Genomic DNA, 22,601 nt, shown 5'->3' on the forward strand with positions numbered 1-22,601 from the left:
GATGTGATGGATAAATCCAATGGTTTGCCTGTTCAGAACGGGATCGACGCCGACGTCAAAGACTTCAGGTATGTGCATGGGTGCTCAGTAATTCATCAGTTAATAAGAATCACTGCTGGGGTCTAAGCTCAGCCCCTCCAGGCTCTCCCTCCATCCCCTGCAGTGCCATGGGGGAAGAATTGGAAGGGGAAAAGTGAAAATTTGAACATTTGAATGGGGAAAGGAAAAAACTGGGCCTGGAAGTGAAGCTAAGGCAGGAATTCATGGAGCACATCCCAGGGAAGGTGTCAGGGACCCATTCCCAGGGAAGCTGAGCTCCATGGGGTCACTGGAGCATCTCCCTGCCCAGGAAAGGCTGAGGGAGCTGGGGCTGCTCAGCCTCGAGGGGAGCCCCAGCTGAGAGGGGCCCTGACCCCTGGGTATCACCGAGCATCCCTGTGTGTCCCTGTGTGTCCCTGTGTGTCCCTGTGTGTCCCTGTGTGTCCCTGTGTGTCCCTGTGTGTCCCTGGGTGTCCCTGGGTGTCCCTGTGTGTCTCTGTGTGTCCCTGTGTGTCCCTTTGTGTCCCTGTCTGTCCCTGTCTGTCTGTCCCTGTGTGCAGGGCTCAGAGCAGGCCCAGGCTCTGCTCCAGGCCCAGCGATGGCCCCAGAGCCACGGGCAGGAGCCCAGGAGCTGCCCCTGCCCAGGGGACAGAACTGCCCTGGGCAGTGCCAGCCCTGAGCAGAGCCCAGAGAGGGGCTGGAGTCTCCTCCCTGGGACATTCCAGAGCCACAGGGACACTCTGCTGTGCCCTGAGCTCTGGCATGGCCCTGCTGGAGCAGGGATTGGCACGAGTGACCCCATGGGGTCCTCCCAGCCTGGCCCAGTCTGGGATTCTGTGACAGGGACTGGTGGAGACCAAGCGCCATCCCTGCAAACACCCTCCCCTTCCCTGTTCCCTCAGCTCTGCTCTGTGGGCTGGGGTATCACAGAATCCCAGGGTGGCTTGGGTTGGAAGGGATCTTCAGTCCCATCCAGGGACAGCTCCCACTGTGCCAGGTGCTGCCAGCCCCAATGCCCAGCCTGGCCTTGGGCACTGCCAGGGCTCCAGGGGCAGCCACAGCTGCTCTGGCAATTCCAGCCCAGCCCCTGCCCACCCTGCCAGGGAACAAACTCCTTCCTCTATCTGGTCCAGATGATTTGATAAATGAATGATAAAATCTCTTTTATAAAACCCCTTGGATCAGTTGGGATCAGCTGTCCCATCTGTGTCACCCTCCCTGTGTCCCCCAGCCCCTCCCTGGGGGGTGAGGAGCAGAGCAGCCCCTGGCTCTGGGCATCCCTGTGGTGGTGTTTGAGGGTCCCCAGGATGAGGGAAGAGATGAGAATCTTGACTCCATGTTTCAGAAGGCTGATTTATTATTTTATGATATATATTACATTAAAATTATATACTAAAACTATACTGAAGAAAAGAGAAAGGAGATATCAGAAGGCTAGAAAGGAATGATAATAAAACCTTGTGACTGACCAGAGAGTCCCACACCGCTGGACCATGATTGGTGATCAAGTAAAAACAATCTGCATGAGACCAATCAAAGATGCACCTGTTGTAAACCAGCTCCAGACCACATCCCACAGCCATCAGATAATTATTGTTTGCATTTCTTTTCTGAGGCTTCTCAGGAGAAAAATCCTAACAAAAGGATTTTCATAAAACATGTCAGTGGCACATCCCTGTGCAGTCAGCCCAGTGCCAAACCTGCCCATGCACTCCATGGCTTTGGGAAGCCATGGTTTTCCATGCTGTAGTGTCCCCAAGATGTTCTAAATGTCCTCAGGGGGAGAGGGTGGGGACACCTGAGAGCTCAGGGCTGGGTGTGATCCCTGTGATTTTCCCACCCATTTTTAATCCCTCTGTGTGGGATTCCCATGGCAGCCCCCATGGGAAGTGTTGGCTCTGCTCCTGTCCTGTCCCCACCACAGCTGCGCTCTGGGTTTGTTCCGTGCAGCTCTGCAGGGCTGAAAACCTCCTGAAATTGTGGCCCTTGATACATCTGTGTTCCTTGCTCATTGCTGCATCTCCTGTGGTTCCTATGGCCTGTAGGAAAACTGGAGAAGCCAAAGAAATGGTAAAATAAAATGTAGAAGGCAAACAAAGTGCTGGGAAATGCCCATTCCTGGCTCTTCCATGGATATGAGCATTCCCATGCAGTCCAGTCCCTGTGTTGGGTGGCCAGGAGCCCATGGCAGCTGCCTTAGAGTGGTGTTGAGATTTGGTGCCAGAGCTCCACACAGTTAAAAATCACCAAATATTCCATTAAATATAATTATGTGGGGAGATTGTGGCTTGTTCTGTCTGACTCTCAATTGAGCAGAAAACAGAAACAGAATTTTTTACATTTTTACTGTAACAGGTGTTTGAGGCTGGGACTGGGGGTTGTGGGGTTTTTATTGTTTGTTTTTAAAATCCATAAATTTCTTTGCAGAATCAACTCAGGGAGCTATTTCAGCCCATGTTTTTTATTTGTCCCCCCTTTATTACACCACCTGCAGGCCCTTCTGGTGGCTCTGATGCTGGGCTGGAGCATTCCAGCTTTTATATTTTTTAAATACATCAACTTCTGTATAGAATTAACTCAGGGAACTATTTCAGGCCATCTCTTTAATTTTTTGTCTTCTCCAACACTTCTCCAACTTCCAGGGAGTTCTGCTGGGGCTGGGGGTGTATTGCTGCTGTGATGCTTGGCTGGAGCATTCCTGGTTTTAGTTTTTGTTTATTTTTTTAAATACATCCATTTCTCAGTAGAATTCACTCAGTGAACTATTTCAGACCATCTTTTTTATTTTTCCCCTCTTTACTCCAACACCTCCAAGCAGTTCTGGTGGGTTTAGGGATGTGATGTTGGGATGGAGTATACCTGGTTTTATTTATTTAAATAAATTTCTCAGTAGAATTAACTATTTCAGATCATCTCTATTTTTCCCCTCTATTCTACAACACCTCCAAGGAGTTCTGGTGGGTCTGGGGGTGTGATGGATCATACCTGGTTTTAATTTTTATTTTTTTAAATACATCAATTCTTCATAAAATTAATTTGGAGAACTACTTCAGACCATTTTTTTTATTTTCCCTCCTGTGCTCCACCACCTCTGGGCAATTCTGGATGGTCTGGGGGTGTGATGGAGCATTCCTGTTTTTTTTTTTAATTACATCAGTTTCTCCATAGAATGAATTTGGAGAACTATTTCAGACCATTTTTTTATTTTCCATCCTGTACTCCACCACCTCTGGGCAGTTCTGGAGCATCTAGGCATGTGATCGAGCATTCCTGGTTTTAATTTTTATTTTTTAAATACATCAGTTTCTCCATAGAATTAATTTGGTGAGCTGTTTCAGACCATTTTTTATTTTCCCTCCTGTACTGCCCCACCTCTGGGCAGTTCTGGTTGGTTTGGGGATGTGATGGAGCTTATCTGGTCTTAGTTTGCATTTTATTTAAATACATAAATTTCTCCATAGAATTGATTTGGTGAACTGTTACAGACCATTTCTTTTTTTCCCTCTGGTACTCCAGCACCTCTGGGCAGTTCTGGAGCTGTGATGGAGCATTCCTGCTTTTAATTTTTATTTTTTTAAATACAGCAGTTCTCCATAAAATTAATTTGGTGAACTGTTTCAGACCATGACTTTATTTTCCCTCTTGTACTCCAGCACCTGCTGCAGGGTGGGATGCTGGGCTGGAGCTCTCCTGCCCTGTTTCCCTGCAGGAACATTCCCCAGGAAGGGCTGGAGCTCTCCTGCCCTGTTCCCTGCAGGAACATTCCCCAAGAAAGGGCTGGAGCTCTCCTGCCCTGTTTCCCTGCAGGAACATCCCCCAAGAAAGGGCTGGAGCTCTCCTGCCCTGTTCCCTGCAGGAACATCCCCCCAAGAAGGGCTGGAGCTCTCCTGCCCTGTTCCCTGCAGGAACATTCCCCAACAAGAGCTGGAGCTCTCCTGCCCTGTTCCCTGCAGGAACATCCCCCAAGAAAGGGCTGGAGCTCTCCTGCCCTGTTCCCTGCAGGAACATTCCCCAACAAGAGCTGGAGCTCTCCTGCCGTGTTCCCTGCAGGAGCATTCCCCCAAGAAGGGCTGGAGCTCTCCTGCCCTTTCCCTGACCCGTTTTCCCCCCAACAAGAGCTGGAGCTCTCCTGCCCTTTCCCTGACCTGTTTTCCCCCCACAGCCGCACACCTGGGAACTGCCAGAACTCGGCGAGCGAGGTGGATCTGCTGGGCCCCAACCAGAACGGCTCCGAGGGCCTGGCCCAGCTGGCCAGCACCAACGGGGCCAAGCCTGTGGAGGATTTCTCCAACATGGAGTCGCAGAGCGTGCCCCTGGATGCCATGGAGCACGTGGGCATGGAGCCGCTGCAGTTCGACTACTCCGGCACGCAGGTCCCCGTGGACTCGGCCGCGGCCACCGTGGGGCTCTTTGACTACAACTCCCAGCAGCAGGTACAGAGCTGAGCCCTGAGCCTGACCCTTAGCCCTGATCCCTGATCCTGATCCCTTAGCCCGTAGCCTTGAGCCCTGAGCCTGATCCTGAACCCTGATCGTGATCCTTATTCCTGATCCCTGATCCTCATCCTGAGCTCTGATCCCTGATCCTGATCCCCAAGTCCTGAGCCCTGATCCTTGATCCTGAGCCCTGATCCTGATCCCTGATCCTGAGCCTGGTTCCCTGAGCCCTGATGTCCTTAGCCATTCCTGTTCTGGCCTGATCCTGACCTGATGATCCCTACCATCCCTGACCTACCTCCCATGACCCTGACTCTGGCCTGATCCGAGCCTTGACCCGATCCCACTCTGAGCCGAGTGACCGTGCCCACCTGAACATCCTGAGCCCCGATGATCCCTGATCCCTGATCCCTGATCCTTAGCCCTGATCCTGATCTCTGAGCCTGATCCTGATCCCTGAGCCTGATCCAGCCCTGTGTCTCCAATGGGGTCGGTGTGGGGTGGGATGAGCTCGGGATCCTGTCCTGGGAGAAGGGATGGAGGAAGGTTGGAGGTGTTGTCTTTGTCTTCATGCCACATGTGTCCTCCTAGGGAGCTGAGCAGATCAGCCTCCCATGGCAGCTGGAATAATCAGAATTCCCCCAGCAGTTCCCACAGCTCTGCCCTCTCTGGTGATCCTAGCTGTTTCAAGGCATTGAAAAAGAGCTTTAAAGTAGCAAAAAGTGCTAACAAAACCTCAAACACCCACCCTGGAGCCCAGACAGTGACTGAGAGCCAACACCTGCTCAGCCCAGGTGTGAGCCCTGCACTGGGCTTTGCTGAGCCCCACGTTGGGTTTTGTTAAACCCCAAATTGGGCCCTCCTGGTCCCTACATTGGGCCTTGCTGAGATGCACGTTGGGCCTGCCTGAGCCCAGCTGTGAGCCCTGCTGAGCCCCACACTGTGCTTTACTGAGCCCCACACTCAGCTTTGCTCAGCCAGAGCAGCCTGAGGCAATTACAAGTTCAGACTTTCTTCTACCTGAGCCTGGATTAAACCCTAAGGGCAGAGTCCACTACTACAAACCTTTATCTGAGCCTGGCTTAGGTTTGTTTGACCTTTCTCCCACACAAGCCCAGACTCCCTTGGCTCCTGCTGAATGCTGGGCCTGGCTCCAGCAATCGACTCCTGCTCTGCTCCTGTTCCTGCTCCTGTCTGGGTAATGATTGGAAACTTTATTGCTCTCCCTTTGCAAGTCTGATATCCCTCAGAGTGGAAGGGAATCCTTTGTTGGAGCTGATTGCAGGGATATATAACTCTCCCTGGCTTCCCTGAAATATCTGATTCTTTTAGCAGAAGAGCCTCTGGCACTCTGGAGTGAGGGAAAGCATTGCCAAGTTTGTGCTGAGTTATCACAGCCTTAAAAGCAATGTAAATATCTGGGTTGGAGCTCAATTGGCTGCTCTGTTCTACAGCATCTTTGGGAGGTTAATGATGGAAAATTTAATGATTAAACTAAATAGCTGCTGTAGAGTTCAAAAAGGAAAATAAAACCAGATAGTTCCAAGCCTTTGTCTCGCTCTGGTGTAAGGCCTGGGATGCCAGAATTACCTCTAAACCAGGAAAGTTGTGTGTTTTTTAAAACATGGGGGCTCCACAAGTGAGCTGCTTCTGGAGAAGCATTAGAGATGGGACTGGAACAGCACGAGTGGGAAGCCTGGAATTTGCATTTTGTCAGGTTTTTCTATTTAAGTGAAGGCTCATTTACAAGTTTGAGGAGTTTTTATTTGTTTCTTTCAGCCTTTAAAAATTAGGATTTCAAATTTGGCATGTCTGGCACCTCACTGGTGGAAATATACCCTCCCAAATGGAGGCAGAGCAGGGCAGGGTCCCCGTTTTGGGGGAGATGCAGTGAGGATTTCAGGCTGGGTTTGCATTTTTTATTTCATACCAAGTGGATGGGCACTGTCCATGTGGAGCTGAGGTCACCTCTGTGTCACCAACTGTCTGGGAATCACGGAATCACTGAGGCTGGAAAACCCTCCCAGAGCATCAAATCCCAGCTGTGCCCAATGCCCACCTTGTCCCCAGCGCAGAGCTCTGAGTGCCACCTCCAGGAATTGCTGGGGCACCTCCAGGGATGGGCACTGCAAACCTCCCTGGGCAGCCCCTGCCAAGGCCTGAGCCCCCTTTCCATGGGGAAATTCCTGCTGTGCCCACCCTGAGCCTGCCCTGGCCCAGCCTGAGGCCGTTCCCTCTGCTCCTGTCCCTGTTCCTGGAGCACAGCCCCACCCCCGACTGTCCCCTCCTGGCAGGAGCTGTGCAGAGCCACAAGGCCCCCTGAGCCTCCTTTGCTCCAGGCTGAGCCCCTTCCCAGCTCCCTCAGCCCCTCCTGGGGCTCCAGGCACTTCTGAGCTCCATTTCTGTGCTGTGAAGCCCAAATCCCCTGAGATCTCTCCCTGATTTTGAGGGAGCATTGGGGACACAGCTGCTGCCCCCTGGTCCCACCCAGGCCCTGCTGGGCCATCAGACAAATCTGTTATTTTCAGTTTTCACCCTTTCTGCAGTTTCCACCTGCAGTGAAAGCAAGCAGGAGCCTTCAGTCAGGAATCACCCCCAGCCAGATGTGCCCTCTCAGGGCAGGTTTGTGTAAATCCAGGGGTTTGTGCCCATTCCCTTAATTCCTGATCCCCAAACTCAGGGGTCCTTGCTGCCCACTGCCACTCTCAGCCCAGATTAAAGTAATCTGAATTCTGCCATTGTGTTGGCAGCAGGAAATCTGTCCTGAACAAGGGATCTCATCCCTGAAAGTGCCTTTTGGGGCTGTGGGGAAGTGTCCCATCCTTGGAAGGGATTACAGGTGAGCACAGCTGCAGGCCTTGTGAGGAAGAGGAAGGTTTTACCCAGATCTGATCTGATTAGAGATGTCAGATGTTGATATTGCTGAGGGAAATCTGATCTTCCAGAATCCCCATAACTCTGGGGTTCTGCTGCCTTGGAATTCCCTCAGTGAGCTCCTCCACGTGCTGCAGATCATCCTTCATTTGTCTGCACATGGAACAGCCTCACTGAAATGTTGGATGATCTTCCTGAACTCCTCCAGATCCGTGTCAGGCCTTTGTAGCTTTTCACTCCAAATGCATTTTCCAGCAGCCTGAAACACCCCAGGTGTCCTTTCCTGATACCTTTGTGAGTTCAGGTTAATGTTCCAGTGCAGAGGTTCCTGTCCTTTTTGTGCTCCCCAGTGCCACCTCTGAGCACTGATCCCTGCGTTTGGAGTGTGGGGCTGTGCTCTCAGCAGATGGAGACGGCCCAGCAAGGCTTCAGCAGCTCTCCCTGCATACCTGGAGCTGATGATTCCCAGAGCTCCCCTGGTTATCTGCCTCAGGAGAGGCTGCACTTGGGATGGTTTTTCTTGGCTCTGCTTCCTTGGACAGGCTGCAGGGTGAAATCTGCAGCTGGGCTGTTTCTTCTGAGGGAGCTGAGCAAGGCTGAGAACTAAGGGAGAGGGAGAGGTCACGGAATCCTGGAATGGCTCGGGTGGGAAAGGACTTCAGACCTCATCCAATTCCAGCCCCTGCCATGGCAGGAACACCTCCCACTGTGCCAGGTGCTCCAGCCTGGCCTTGGGCACTGCCAGGGCTCCAGGGGCAGCCACAGCTGCTCTGGCAATTCCCTCCCCGCCGTCCCAGGGAACAATTCCTTCCCAAGATCCCATCTAAATCCCTCTTCTCTTAGTTTAAAGCCATTCCCCCTTGTCCTGTGCTGTAAAAAATCCCTCTCCAGCTTTCTTGCAGCCCTCTAATGTCTGGAAGTCAGATTTTGCAGGGACTAGATGAGCCCCCAGAGCAGGCAGGCAGCAAAAAGAGCCCAGAGCAGCAGGTGAAATATTGATGGTGAAGTGCTGAGGCTCTGAGTGGGTGTGGATTCCTTTCTCCCAGTTTTTCTGATTCCCACGTGGTTCATTGAGTTGCATTTGGGAAGTGTGGAAGTCCTCACATGTGTAAAGTAAGCAGAAGTGTTTTTAGGGAGAAAAATGCTTTTTGTGCCCTCAAGACAAGGAAATAATAATAATGCAGCCATTTCCTCTCTGCTTCACTGTGATGGAATCCACATCAGCAGGCTGGAAGAGCATGTGGGAACTCAAGGGTTTGGTGAAATTGTGCAGCTGAAGAAAGCTAAAAAGCTCAAATTGCTGAGCTGATACAGCAGACCCCAACCCCAAGGATGTTGCAGGGGAATCCACACTTCAGGAGGAAAGAGTTTAGGGGATTTACAGGGGTTTTTTCCCCATATTTGCTGATCAGTAAAATGTTGCTGGTCGCTCCCACAAAGCCATTGTCCCTCATGCCATGTTCTGCAGCTCCTGTTGTCCATGATCTCCTAGGTGTTTTGCACTCAGAGATGTTCACAGAATTATCAGAATCACATTCCCAGATTGGAAGAGACCTTCAAGATCATCGAGTCCAACCCAGCCCCAACAGCTCAACTCAGCCCTGGCACCCAGTGCCACATCCAGGCTTTGTTAAACACCCCCAGGGATGGGGACTCCACCACCTCCCCGGGCAGAACATTCCAGAACTTTATCACCCTTTCTGTAAAAATCCTTTTCCTGATACCCAGCCTGTATTTCCCTTGGTGCAGCTCGAGGCTGTGTGCTCTGGTTCTGTCAGTGCCTGGAGACAGAGCCCAGCCCCAGCTGAGCACAGGCACCTTTCAGGGGCTGCAGAGTGATGAGGGCAGCCCTGAGTCTCCTTTTCTGCAGGCTGAGCACCCCCAGCTCCCTCAGGGTTTCCTCACAGGGTTTGTGTTCCAGGACGTCAGTGGAGCTTTGCCCAAGCTCCTGGTGACCAGAACAGAGGTGGCACCTGAGCAGAGCTGCCACCCAGCTTTGTGTGACCACAAAAAACCCTTAAAACAACAAAAAGGGCAGGAAAAGCAGGTGTGTTGTGCACCCAGCCTGCTCAGGGTGTTTTATGGCCCAGGAGGCAATAAAGGAACTGTAGATCAGATATTTTCCTCCACAAGGAACGTTCTGATAGCCCCTGAGGGATGAGCAAACAAAGCCGTTGTGAGGGGGAGGGCTTGGCACACAGCAGGTTAATTCTGCCTGCCCTAACTGCTGCATTTCCACCTCATAAACCCAATGCTGATCCCTCAGATGTGTTTTCTCCACCTGAACTTGTAAAAAGACAAAAATAAAGGCAGATTTTCTCACACAGCTTTGCTCACCCTGCTCTCTGGAGAACCAATGCCAATTTTTGCCTGTAAATAAAATAACTAATAGAGTTTTCTTGATGTTTCTGGGCTTCTTCTTGATGGTTGTGCGTTTCTGCCAAAAATTTGGGCAGAATTATTGCTGTGTCTGCCAGCAGTTCACTTGTCTGAAAGGAGGGCAGGATAATAGCTGTGAAAATTGTAGGCATTTGGGCATCCAAGTCTCTTCTGAGGGAGGGGAGGGAGAAAACATTTCTCACGGTGCTTTCTGAAGTCATTCCCACCTAGAAATGATCCCTGGAAGTGAGGGGGGATGGACGTGCTGGATAATTTCAGAGGAGATACTCAGCTGGTGTGTCCTTAAATGTTCTAATTAGAGCTGAAGATGTGTGAATTCAGGGATTTCCTTTAGGGAGAGGCAAAAGAAGCTGGAAAGAACTTTTAGTAAGGCCCCGAAGAAAGGAAAAAACCCCGAACCTCAGCAAAAATACTTCAAGGGAATCCTATTATTTTTATTTAGTGAGGAATAAATTCTCAATAACCTTGAGCAGTGAGCAGGTAAAGGAAGTGTTTGGTGTGGTGTTTGTGATCCCGGGGCCGTGTCCCCTCTCTGGCTCTGAAGGCATTTTGGGTGTCCCAGACTTGGCTGTGCATCCCTTGGCCATCCCCTTCCATCCCATTTCCCACTTCAGCCAAACTGGGAGGGCACGCTGGTGGCACTGGTGGCGCTGCCAACACCTGGGAGTGCTCCTGGGGACCCCCAGGCTGCAGCTGGGGCTGAGCAGGAGCTGGGATAAATCCTTTGGGATTGAGGGAACAGCAGAGGGAAAAGCTGGGCTGGGGCTGGCTGTGCTGCACAAGTGTGGGGTTTTGTCAGGTGGGTTAACACAGGCATTGATCCCAAAGGAGTTCAGGTGCTTGGGAGGTGTGGAGTGCAGAATCTGTACAGTTAGAGGTGATGTGAAGGGATTGCTGGCAAAGGAAGGACTTGCTGCTTTTTGTGTGTGAGTTCAGCACTGTTGGTGTGTTTGTGTGTGAGTTCAGCACTGTTGGTGTGTTTGTGTGTGAGTTCAGCAGTGTTGGTGTGTTTGTGTGTGAGTTCAGCACTGTTGGTGTGTTTGTGCCCCAGATTTCAGGACGCTGTTTGTGTTTTCTGTCTGATTTCAGGACGCTGTTTGTGTTTCTGTGTCTGAGTTAAGGAGTGTTGGTGTGTTTGTGCCTGATTTAAGGGATGTTTGTGTATTTGTGCCCAGTTTAGGGACATAGTTTGTATTTTGTGCCTGATTTAAGGACACTGTGCTCCTTGCCTGGTTTCAGGGCTGTTGTTCCTGGTTTCAGGGCTGTTTGAACCCACTCTAAGGGCTGTTTGTACCCACTTTCAGGGCGGTTTGTACCCACTTTCAGGGCAGTTTGTACCCACTTTCAGGGCTGTTTGTGCTCTCCCCACAGCTGTTCCAGAGGCCCAACGCACTGGCAGTGCAGCAGCTGACAGCAGCCCAGCAGCAGCAGTATGCCCTGGCTGCTGCCCACCAGCCACACATAGGTGAGTCTGCCTCTCCCCCAGCCTGTTCCACTGCCCTCCTCCTGATCCATGAGGAAACTCCAGGGAAAAGGATTGGGAGGGTTCAAAGTGTATTTTACAGCTGATAATCAATGCCTGAGCAGAAGTGCATTTTTACAGTTTTGCTTGTGGGTGTCTCTTGCACACTTGAGAAGCATTTCAAAGGAGTTCCCTGTGTGGCAGGACTGACATTCTCACACTCCTGAGGGTGCTGTCAGTCAGGAGAGGCTTTGGAAGTCTGAGTGAAGCATAAATCAGAGTGACAGCACAGTGAAGTGAGGGGAAATGCACAATTTAATATCAGCTGAATGTGCTGCCAGGAGTTTCACGAGTTAAAAATGTAATTTATGCAAACACGTGATTGATATCAAAGCAAAATTACTCATTAAAAATATTAAAATATATATATTTATTAACTGGGAATAAAGCACTTAATCATGTGTAGAAGAAACCCAGGAAAACAGTGCATTAATGTTTTTAGCACATTAAGCAATTTGTGGTAGTTCTTCCTGCCTAAAACCCCAGTATAAATGTGTTGGGGCTCTCCATGCTCTGTGCTGTGCCCTTGTGTGCTCAGTGCAGTTCAGGGATTGAAATTATTCAGCTTTTTAACTTCCTCCCCTTCACCTTCACCTCCCCTGCACACCCCTCTCCCACCCACCTGGGCTTTCTCTAATGATTAGACTGTCCCTTGCAGGGGGACAGAATGCTTTTCCTCTCTGAGCCCTTTCCAGACTGACCAGCTGGAATGCTGGGGTGCTGTGGTGGGTGTGGAGCTCAGGATGGGGTGCTCTGGGTCCTGATTACTCACTGTAGGAAATACAGAGTAGTACCAAGCTCCAGTCTCCTGAACAGGGTCTGTGTGCCCTGCAGAAGCACCTGAGCAGTTGGATATAAAGGATTTTACCTCTTAAGGAGCACTGAATCCTTGGAATTGGGTTTTTTTTATGCCAGATCTCTCCTCTGCCCATCAGCCCTCACTGATTGTCACTCCCTATAGAAAACCACCCACAAACAGCTTCAAACCACGAAACCAGCCCCAGTTTGGTGTTGGCCAGGCAGCACAGGGGGGTTGTGGTGGGGCTGCAGTCCTGTTGAGTTTGTTTTCACTGACAGGAGTGTTTTCAGCAGGTTTAGCTCCTGCTGCCTTCGTTCCCAACCCCTACATCATCAGCGCGGCGCCTCCGGGGACGGATCCGTACGCGGCCGGGCTGGCGGCAGCTGCCACGTTAGGTGAGAGCTCCCAGCTCCCTCTGCATCCCCAGCCCCTCCCTGCTCTGCATCCCGGGCTCTGCAAGGCAAACAGCAGCATCCTGGGCTGGGAGAACTGGGATCATGGGGTGGCTGTGAGTAAAACCAACATTTGGCGTTAAAACTGGAGATGAAACGGGATAATTTTTGTTCAAGGCTTCCAGAGCAAATGGGAAAGGAACAGACACAAATATTGCTCTGTTTTTGGGGTGTTCTGGCGACTGACAGTAGCAGGGAAAACCTCTGAAAACAAATTTCTGAAAGGCTGGAAAGATGCAGGATGTGTTTCCTGCCAGGAAAGTTGTGTCTCCTTTCTGTTCAGCTTGTGGTGCACCCTGCAAATTAACTCTTCCCTGAAATTCTGCTGGGAATTTCCACTTCCCAGGAGGTGAACACATCCATTTCTGCTGGGGCTCACGCTGGGACTGTGCCTTTTCCCAGATGGCAGCAAAGATGGAGCCTCTGCTCTTTCTGCAGGCTCTTCCTCCAGCCATTCATGTATCAGTTCCCAGATTCCTCCCAGCTGTCAGAGTCACAGCTGGTGGTTCTGGAGGTGCCAGCTCCGTGCCACAGCTTGTCAGGCACTGTGGGGGACACGGTGAGCGTGGAACTGCTGCTGGGGGTGCCAGAAAGCTCTTGCCCAAGCACTGGGGACAAAGCAGGAATGTGCTTGTAGGAGAGGATTTTCAAAGGAGGAATGTGATTTTAGGAGAGGGTTTTCAAAGGAAGAACATGATTTTAGGAGAGGGTTTTTAGAGGAAGAACATGATTTTAGGAGAGGGTTTTCAAAGGAAGAACATGATTTTAGGAGAGGATTTTCAAAGAAAGAACATGATTTTAGGGGAGAGGATTTTAGAGGAAGAACATGATTTTAGGAGAGGGTTTTTAGAGGAAGAACATGATTTTAGGGGAGAGGGTTTTTAGAGGAAGAACATGATTTTAGGAGAGGGTTTTCAAAGGAAGAACATGATTTTAGGAGAGGATTTTTAAAGGAGGAACATGATTTTAGGAGAGGATTTTAGAGGAAGAACATGATTTTAGGAGAGGGTTTTTAGAGGAAGAACATGATTTTAGGAGAGGGTTTTTAGAGGAAGAACATGATTTTAGGAGAGGGTTTTCAAAGGAAGAACATGATTTTAGGAGAGGATTTTTAAAGGAGGAACATGATTTTAGGAGAGGATTTTTAGAGGAAGAACATGATTTTAGGAGAGGGTTTTTAGAGGAAGAACATGATTTTAGGAGAGGGTTTTTAGAGGAAGAACATGATTTTAGGGGAGAGGGTTTTCAAAGGAAGAACATGATTTTAGGAGAGGGTTTTTAGAGGAAGAACATGATTTTAAGAGAGGATTTTTAAAGGAGGAACATGATTTTAGGAGAGGATTTTAGAGGAAGAACATGATTTTAGGAGAGGAATTTTAGAGGAAGAATGTGCTTTTAGAGGAGGATTTTTAAAGGAATAATGTGCTGTTAGAGGAGGATTTTTCTTACCATGCCTGCCTTTCCTGAGCAGGGCAGAGGGAATGTTCTGTGCAGCAAATGAGCACTGCTCTGTTTGGAGTGGGGTGTTTGTGGGGGCTCTCACTGCTGCCACGCTCCACTTACAGCTTGGAAACTCACTTCAGTCCTCTGCTTTTGGGGGCTTGTCCCAGATCAAAGCCACAGGCCTGGGCTGTGTGTGGATGTGACTCTCTGTGCTCTGGACACAACTTTGGTCCAGCTCCTCCCAAACCCCTGCTGAGCTTTTCAGCTTTGAGGCCATCGTGGGGTCAGCTCTGAAGTGGGAATTCAGCGGCTGCTGCCCGCTTGGATGGAGGTTTTAGTGGATCATGCAGATGTGTGTGAAGAGTTTGGATTATAATCTGGGATTTGGCTTGGGCTGCTTGGAGTTCCATGCTGGGATTGTGCAATGCCATGGGGAGATTGGGTGGAGGCAGCAGCAGGCCTTGGCAGAGGATGACGCCGTGTTCCGTGGGACAGAGCCAAGGGCAGGGGCACAAGGACGTTGCTGATAACCCTCCTGGGATGGGGAGTGAGTGAGCTGAGCTGCTGCTGGCCAGTGCCACAGGGGAGTTCAGTCAGGAGGAGCTCCAGGGCTCCGTTCCAGGCAGAGGAGGAGATTTGTGAACGATTTCTGTACAGAGAGGCTCCTGCTTGGCCTTTGTGCATCACCTCAGGGTCTCCAGAGCTCCTTTCTGGGTAGCAGCAGAGTGCAGAGGAGCAGCAGGTCAGCAGCTTGGTTTCGTAGAAAGACCACATGGAACTGGGCCACGTTTCCAGGAAACACCAGATGTTGGCCACAGTGTTTTTTTCTTTTCTCAGCTCTACTGAAGCTGAGCTGCCTGAGCTTTTGCAGCCTCTGACCAGGAGAAAAACCCATCTAGGCTGTGCTTAACTCAGGTTTTAGACATTTGAACTGGAAATAACACCCCAGGGATACCTAAAGCATCCCAAACGTGGCATCAGGGCCTCTACTTGAGTAATTCTAAATTCATGACTTGAAAGAAACCAAACAATGTGTGATGTGCTGGGTGTATTTATAGTGTTATAACACTGGGAAAGAGGAGTTATTTTAACCCTCTCATCAGGCTTTGGCAAGATAAACTCCATGCTGATGTTTATTTCAGATAAGCATCTTTCCTGTCTAGGCCTGAGCAGGTTTGAGAACCCTTTTTTTTTTTTCTGTCATGACTGAGAGCAGCACTGGAGGAACAGGAGACAATTTAAATGTTTATACAAAGCCAAAAAACCTCCTCGATGTGCCTGGGAGTGTTAAATTGGGAGGACTTGGAGGAGCTTCTGAGATGGAAGAAATGAGTTTGGAGTTTATTGCTCACAGTTCCTCTCAGAGCAGAGAGGAGACTTTGGTGTGTGTTTTATGGCAGAGATAATCTGTCAGTTAAAGTTCTGCCATTATGGCAGGTTTGTCATGATTGTGAGACTGGCAGCTCTAGGATAATGCTCTTCTCTTCCCAACAATAGCAGCATTTTAAAGAACAAATTTGAATGCAGAGGGAAGAACTTCCTAAAAAAAACCCCTCATTTAGATTTTAAACTGTGGGGAAGATACTGCTGCCTTTGAATTGCCTTCCATCATTTGAGAAAGATGTCACTCAAAAAACTGAAAACTTGCCTTTTTTAGGCCAGTTGGGAAATGATTCCCTCTGGGGTGGAGTGTTGCAGGTAGAAAAGTGTTCCTGTTCTTTGTGGGGAGGTGGATGAATGCTGAGATAGCCTGCATACAGGAAAAGCAGAGCTCCCACAGCAGGTTCTGGGGTTTTTCAGCCTTGGGGGTAGGAAATGATCCCTCTGAGGTGAGGTGTTCAAGGTAGCAAAGTGTTCTGTTCTCTGGGGAGGGGGGTGAATGCTGGGGTCACCTGGTCACAGGAAAGCAGAGCCTCCCATGCACATTCTGGGTGTTTTCAGCCTGGGTGAGAGGATCAGGCCCTTGGTGCAGGTGTGGGTGTGGGCACACCCTGCCAGGACTGGGATTTGGGAGCACCTGCAGCTGGGTTTGTGCTGGTACTGAGCAGGGCCAGCCTGGGCAGGGCCTGGGGCAGCAGCTCTGGGCTCAGCTGCTCACTGCCACCCCTAGAGCAGCACCCTGTGGGTGCCATGCTGGGAATTCCACAGGATCACCCCACAGATCACTGGGGATTCCACAGGAATCACTCCATAAACCACTGGGAATTCCACAGGGATCACCCCACAGATCATTAAGATTTCCACAGGATCATCCCACAAATCACTGGGATTACACAGGGATCACCCCACAGATCACAGGGAATTCCAAGGGATCACCCACAGATCCCTGGGAATTCCACAGGGATCACCCCACAAATCACTGGGAATTTTAAAGGTATCACCCCTCAGATCAATGAGAATTCTGAAGGGATCACCCCACAGATCAGTGGGAATTTGAAGGGATCACCCCACAGACCAATTGGAATTCCACAGAGATCACCCCACAGACCCCTGGGAATTCCAGGGAATCGCCCCACAGACCCCTGGGCTTGCTGCCTGCAGCCTCTCTGAGCTCCTGGGGCAGCTGGATTTGCTGTCACTGCTGCTCAGCCTGGCTGCCCTGCAGGAGAGGCTGGGCTGGGCAGGCTGAGATGGAAGCACAGCCCCTGAGTGCTCTCACACATCTCACTGATGTTCTGAGCACATTCCCAGCTGGATTTGCTGCTGTTCCCTGCCAGGAGCAGCTCTGTGTGTGACACTGCATGGGCAGTATTCACCTCCAGAGGTGCTGGAATTTTTCTTTCCCCAGGAATGCCCAGCTCTGATGAGAGCAGGAGCAGCATCTCCTGGAGGGGAGCAGCTCTGGGTGCTGCTGGGTCTGGCAGTGATGCCACACTTGCCCTCACTGAGAACTCTGTTCAGTAATGAGCCTCTCTCCTGTGCTCGGAGCAGCTGAGCCAGACTCGCAGCCCTTTCAAACCCAGCTGCTGCAAACTTCAAAGTCTCCTCTGCTTTTGTGCACCCAAGGCTTTGGCAGCAGCCTCTGCCTAGGAGAAAAGCCCATCTAGGCTGTGCTTGGTTGATAATTAGAGCTGAGACTAATATATCCCAGAGAGATGCCCAAATTTTGCCCGGACGAAGGGATTGCAGCAGCCTGAGGGCAAATGCAGGTTAATGACTTGCATTAAAAGGGAGCAGTTGCAGCTCTTGCCCTGTTGGGTGCAGGAGAACCCTGGGAGTTGGGGTCTGATGTGCATTCAGTGATTATTTTCAGTGGTTAAATCACTCCTTGCCTACCTGTCTGTGCCTGCTGAGGCACCACAGGCACCACCTTCGTGGCACTGATTCATTTGCTGCAGGTTTTTTTCCATTTTAGCTGGCACTGCTCATGAATTTCCAGGGTGGAAGGTAAGAAATGAGTGGTTGCTGCTGCAGATGTGAGTAGGAGAAGCAGATCAGCCTCTCTGATTCTGTAAATCCAGCAGGGATGGGCTTTGGGGTGAGATACAAATCCAGGTCAGGTTCAGCATCTGCCTGGAATTAGCCAGCACCTCCCTGCTGAGCACAGAACTGGGCACCTCAGTCCTAAACCTGGGCAAAGCACAGCAGTTAAAACCAGAATAATATAATGACAGTAACTTCTTACATGTTTGAAACATGAATTTAATATTTGGCACAAAACATGGAATGAACGTTCTGAAGTGTGGATGTGGGAGCAGGAGCTCATCCAGCTCCTTGACATCCTGCAGGATTCAGCTGAGCCTGGTACTGTAAAAATCAAGAAGAAAGGAGCAAAAACCAAAAGGAAATGGGACTTCCAGGATTTTCCCCTTTTGTCACAGCCAGGCTAACACTGAGCACTGCTTTCACCTCTCTTTTTGTGTCATCCCTCATTTTCCATGGAGTCACAGATTTGGGCAGATCCCAAGTGCTGAGATTCTCTCTTTAAAAAGAAAATATCCTGTTTTTACTCCAGGCATGACCAAGGTTCTCTGCAGATTTATTTATTGCAGTGTCACACCTGACTCTGGCTCTGCCTGAGCTATCCCTGCTGTGGGGAGGGAGCCTTGGAATGGGGATGTATTTGGGAATCAAAGGGAACACTTCTGCTTTTCTGCTGACCTTTCCTAAAGATATCAAACAGTCATATTAAAAAATATTATTGGATTCCCATCTGTGTTATTGGGTGGGAAGGGCTCCTCCCTCCAGCACTGAGAGCTTCCTCAGCATTATTCTAACTGGGATTATTTAAGGAGAGAGCCTGCCATTCTGCTATCTCCAAATTTCTGTGCTGTCTTGAGACCTGATAAACACAAGGAATCTTGAAAAGTGAGGCTTTTTCTGCTGCTCTCCAGGGTTATTATTATTATTATTTTTAAGCCTCTTAAGTTTGAGGAGGGGATGTGAAGTTTGAGGAGAGGATGCAGGAAGGGACAGGATGGTGCACTCTTTTAGGGGAGATTTGCAAATGCAAAGCAGGGCTGGAAAAAGCATTTTAATACTTGAGGGTTGATGCACTCCAGCTGTGAAGAGGTTTGGTAATTGAGGAGCTGAAGGTGGATGGCAGTGAGCTGTGAATGTCAGCTGGGATGAGAAGTTATCTCTGTGCTTCAAACAAGGCTCCTCTGTTGGGATTGGAGATTTTTGTTCCTTCTCTGTAAAACCAGGGCACACCAATAAAAACATGGAATCACTGCTGGCGGAGTTTGACCTCGTGCAGTGATGAAATTCCAGGTCTGACTTGAAACTTCATAAAATGTGTGACCCAAATGCCAAATTCCTCTGTGTTTGCAGAGGGTTTCACACAGATCCCATCAAACCAGCCACGATGAGCAGAGTTTTTGGGGTGCCCCTTGCCCCCCCAGGAGCTCACCCTGCCCTGCTGTGTTCCAGGTCCAGCTGTGGTGCCTCACCAGTACTATGGAGTCACTCCCTGGGGAGTTTATCCTGCCAGCCTCTTCCAGCAGCAGGCGGCCGCCGCCGCCGCCGCCACCAACTCCGCCAGCCAGCAGAGCACGCAGCAAACGCAGCAGGGCCAGCAGCAGGTAAGGCTGGCTCCTCCTGCCCAGGGACACCTGGGCTCTGGCTGGGGAATGACCCCCAGGGATTGGGGATGGCAGCCCCTGGCCCTGCACAGACCCCCAGCAGTCCCAGCCTGGGCATCCCTGGGAGCGCTGTCCAAACTCTGCAGCCTCTGGGCTGTCCACACCCTTTCCCATGCCCATTCCATTCCCATGCCCATTCCATTCCCATGTCCATGCCCATTCCATTCCCATATCCATGTCCGTGCCCATTCCCATGCCTATTCCCCTGCTCATTCCATTCCCCTGCCCATTCCATTCCCATATCCATGTCCGTGCCCATTCCCATGCCCATTACCCTGCTCATTCCATTCCCCTGCACATTCCATTCCCATGTCCATGTCCATGCCCATTCCCATGCCCCCATTCGCATTCTCATTCCCATGCCCATTCCCAAGCCCATGCCCATTCCTGTGCCCCTTTCCATTCCCATGCCCATTCCTGTACCCATTCCTATGCCCCCATTCTTGTGCTCATTCCCATGCCCATTCCCATTCCTGCGCCCATTTCCATTGCCATGCCCATTCCCATTCCTATGCCCCTTTCATGCCCATGCCCATTTCCATGCCCATGCCTGTGCCCACTCCCGTGCCCATTCCCATGCCCATTCCCATTCCTGTGCCCACTCCCATGCCCACTCCCATGCCCACTCCCATGCCCACTCCCATTCCCATGCCCATTCCCATTCCTGTGCCCACTCCCATGCCCACTCCCATGCCCACTCCCATGCCCACTCCCATGCCCACTCCCATTCCCGTGCCCTCCCATTCCCATGCCCACTCCCATTCATTCCCATGCCCATTCCCATTCCTGTGCCCATTCCCATGCCCATTCCCATGCCCATTCCCGCTTCCATTCCCATTCCCTCTGGGGAACAGCATCAGGGAGAATGTCTTCCCCGGAAGGGTGTTGGGTCAGTGTAAGGGGTTGCCCACTGGAGTGGAGTCCCTGTGCCTGGAGGTGTTTAAGGAGAGCCTGGATGTCACTTTGTCACTCAGTGCCATGGGCTGGGTGACAGGGTGGTGTCAGCTCACAGGTTGGACTCGGTGATCTCAAAGGTCTTCTCCAGCCCAGTTGATTCTGTGGAAAACCCATCCCCAGCCTCCCCTGACACAGCTGCAGCCATTCAAAACCCTGATGTTTCCCGTGACTGATCCTGACCTCTGCTCTGGGTGGTTCTAAATGAAGAGAAAACCCTTTGGCCTGTTCTGAAGACAAAGGGACAGGAGCCACTTGTACATTTGTAATTTGATTTATCCAGCATGCACATGGAGAGTGGCGCATGAACCTGGGTGGTGATGAATTGTTGTCAGAGCTTTGGGGATCACCAGTGGGTCAGGCTGGAAGGGCCTGAGCTGTGCAGCAGCAAAGCCCTGGTGCTGTTGGTGTGTGAGGGGGAGTCACCAGGAACCAGAGCTGGGCTTCAGTCCCCTCAGCAGCTCTCCTGTCTCATCCTTGGTTATGGCAGAATAAAGAGCTACTGGCAGCTGAATTTCTCTGCTCAGAAGCTGAAAACCCTTTGAAAACCAAACCCCAGTGTCAGGAGGTGTTCTGAGGCCTTTGCAGATGCAGCAGGCATGAGCTGAGAGGCTATTAAAATAAAATATCTCAGTGCCAGTGGCCTTTATGGGATGTTTCATTACTTTTATGGCCGTGGAGCAGGCGTGAGTGGGGTCGGGAGCGGGGTTTGGAATGCAAACCTTGCTCTGAGGGGATGCAGCAGGGATTGTTTGCATTAAAAGTGCTGAGGCAGAGGCTTTGGGAACCTGGAGCACTGAGTGTGGACACTTGATTTGTCACCCTTGTGACATCTTAATAGTGTGTTAATAAACCCACCAGCATTCCAGTGCTGCAGTCTGCACCCCCTGGAATTCTTGGCTCCCAGAGATTCCCTGGGCTGGAGGGTTCCTGTCAGTGATGGAGAGAGCCAGGGAGATGATTCAGTATCAGAATCTGACTTTATTGTGGGATACAAACACTTAGGTACCATTTTAGGGAGACTGGTAATGTGTACTGCAGTGATTAGGTTAAAATCACATCCACAAACTTATGCATATAACAACATCTCTTACTTGCAGAGTTTAATGGGATTTTCTTTTTCTGGTAAATCCATCTGATTGAATCTTCTTGCAATCCAGGTCTAATTTTCAAAGTTCCATTTGCTTTTGCCAAGGCTTCCTGTTATCAAATCTCTTCTGTCAGCCAGGTCCAAAGTCCATCATCTCTCTCGTGTCCCCCAACATTCCAGTAGCTTCCTGTGCAGGCTCTGGCAGGCTTGGGGAGCACCTCCCAGTCAGTGAACCTGGGCATCCTCCCCAGCCTCTCTGTGCACAGGCAGTGTTTCCTGTTAATAACTCAAGCAGGTGGCACCCACGATGTCACCTCTGCAGCAGGATGTGCTGGGGACACGGGGCTGGCTCCTTTCATAAGCTGAGCTTGCAGGTTCCTGCACCAGCTCTGAGCGAGGCTCTGCCAAACCAAGCCTGGCCCAGGTCATTGCAGGGTGGCCGCTCTGCCATTGTCCCTGCTGAGGGACTCCACCACAGCAGCTCATCCCTGCAAACCCAACTGTGGGCCCTGTGGTCATGGTTTCCTGTGGTTTAAGTCTTGTGTCACCAGGTCTGTGCCCTCCACAGGGGCTGGTGGCTTGCAGACACCCAGGTCACCTCCTGTCAGCCACCCCCAGCTCCTGAACTGGGCTGTGTGAGGTTTCTGCTCAGAGGGCTTTTAGTGGGGCTGTGGTGACAGGGTGGGCAGCTGGGGTGGGCAGGTGGCTGGTACACACTTCTGGCACAGGATGAGTGTGGGAGGTGGGATCAGGGAGTTGAAAGGTTGGAGAAGCTCTCTAAAGATCATCGAGTCCAGGCATTAACCCAGCACTGACCCCTGTTGCAGGCACCACTCTGTGTGTTCTGCACACTTCAGGGATGGGGACTCCACCACTCCCTGGCCAGCCAAGGCCTGAGCACCCTTCAGTGAAGGAATTTACCCTCGTGCCCACCCTGAGCCTGCCCTGGCCCAGCCTGAGGCCGTTCCCTCTGCTCCTGTCCCTGTTCCTGGAGCACAGCCCGACCCCCCCGGCTGTGCCCTCCTGGCAGGAGCTGTGCAGAGCCACAAGGGCTCCCTGAGCCTCCTTTGCTCCAGGCTGAGCCCCTTCCCAGCTCCCTCAGCCTCTCCTGGGGCTCCAGACCCTTCCCAACCCCATTCCCTTCCCTGGACGCGCTCCAGCCCCTCCAGGTCCTTTTTGAATGTGAAGAAAAGTGAATTAAGAGCAAAGGAGAGAAGTTTCCCCCCTGGTGCTGCTCCTGCTCCTGCCTGGTGACAGTGGCTGGCTCCAGAATAACCCAGTGGCTGTTCTGTCCTCTGCAGGTGCTCCGTGGGGGAGCCAGCCAGCGTCCCCTGACTCCCAACCAGAACCAGCAGGGCCAGCAGACGGATCCTCTGGTGGCCGCCGCCGCCGTCAACTCCGCGCTCGCCTTCGGCCAGGGGCTGGCAGCAGGAATGCCAGGTACCAGCACTGCCAGGCCAGGAGAGCCTGGGAAGTGGCATCTGCCAGGGCTGCCTTGGCCTGGCACC

The 22,601-nt window shown here is 51.2% G+C and overlaps 1 protein-coding gene and 1 non-coding gene across 2 annotated transcripts in view; both read left to right on the plus strand.

Annotated features, from left to right (window-relative positions):
• Nucleotides 1-22,601, plus strand: part of PUM1 (pumilio RNA binding family member 1) — an 84,503-nt gene that overhangs the window by 29,531 nt on the left and 32,371 nt on the right. Inside the window, 6 exon segments of the mRNA XM_030964370.1 lie at nucleotides 2-68; nucleotides 4,202-4,472; nucleotides 11,121-11,214; nucleotides 12,364-12,465; nucleotides 18,838-18,989; nucleotides 22,395-22,533. Of these exon segments, the coding sequence (XP_030820230.1) occupies nucleotides 2-68; nucleotides 4,202-4,472; nucleotides 11,121-11,214; nucleotides 12,364-12,465; nucleotides 18,838-18,989; nucleotides 22,395-22,533 (825 nt within the window).
• Nucleotides 16,822-16,906, plus strand: LOC115912962. The gene has a single exon (XR_004061364.1). It is a non-coding gene; the product is annotated as a small nucleolar RNA SNORD103/SNORD85 (small nucleolar RNA).

This window comes from Camarhynchus parvulus, chromosome 23, assembly GCF_901933205.1.
Source record: "Camarhynchus parvulus chromosome 23, STF_HiC, whole genome shotgun sequence".
NCBI classification, from domain to species: Eukaryota; Metazoa; Chordata; class Aves; order Passeriformes; family Thraupidae; genus Camarhynchus; species Camarhynchus parvulus.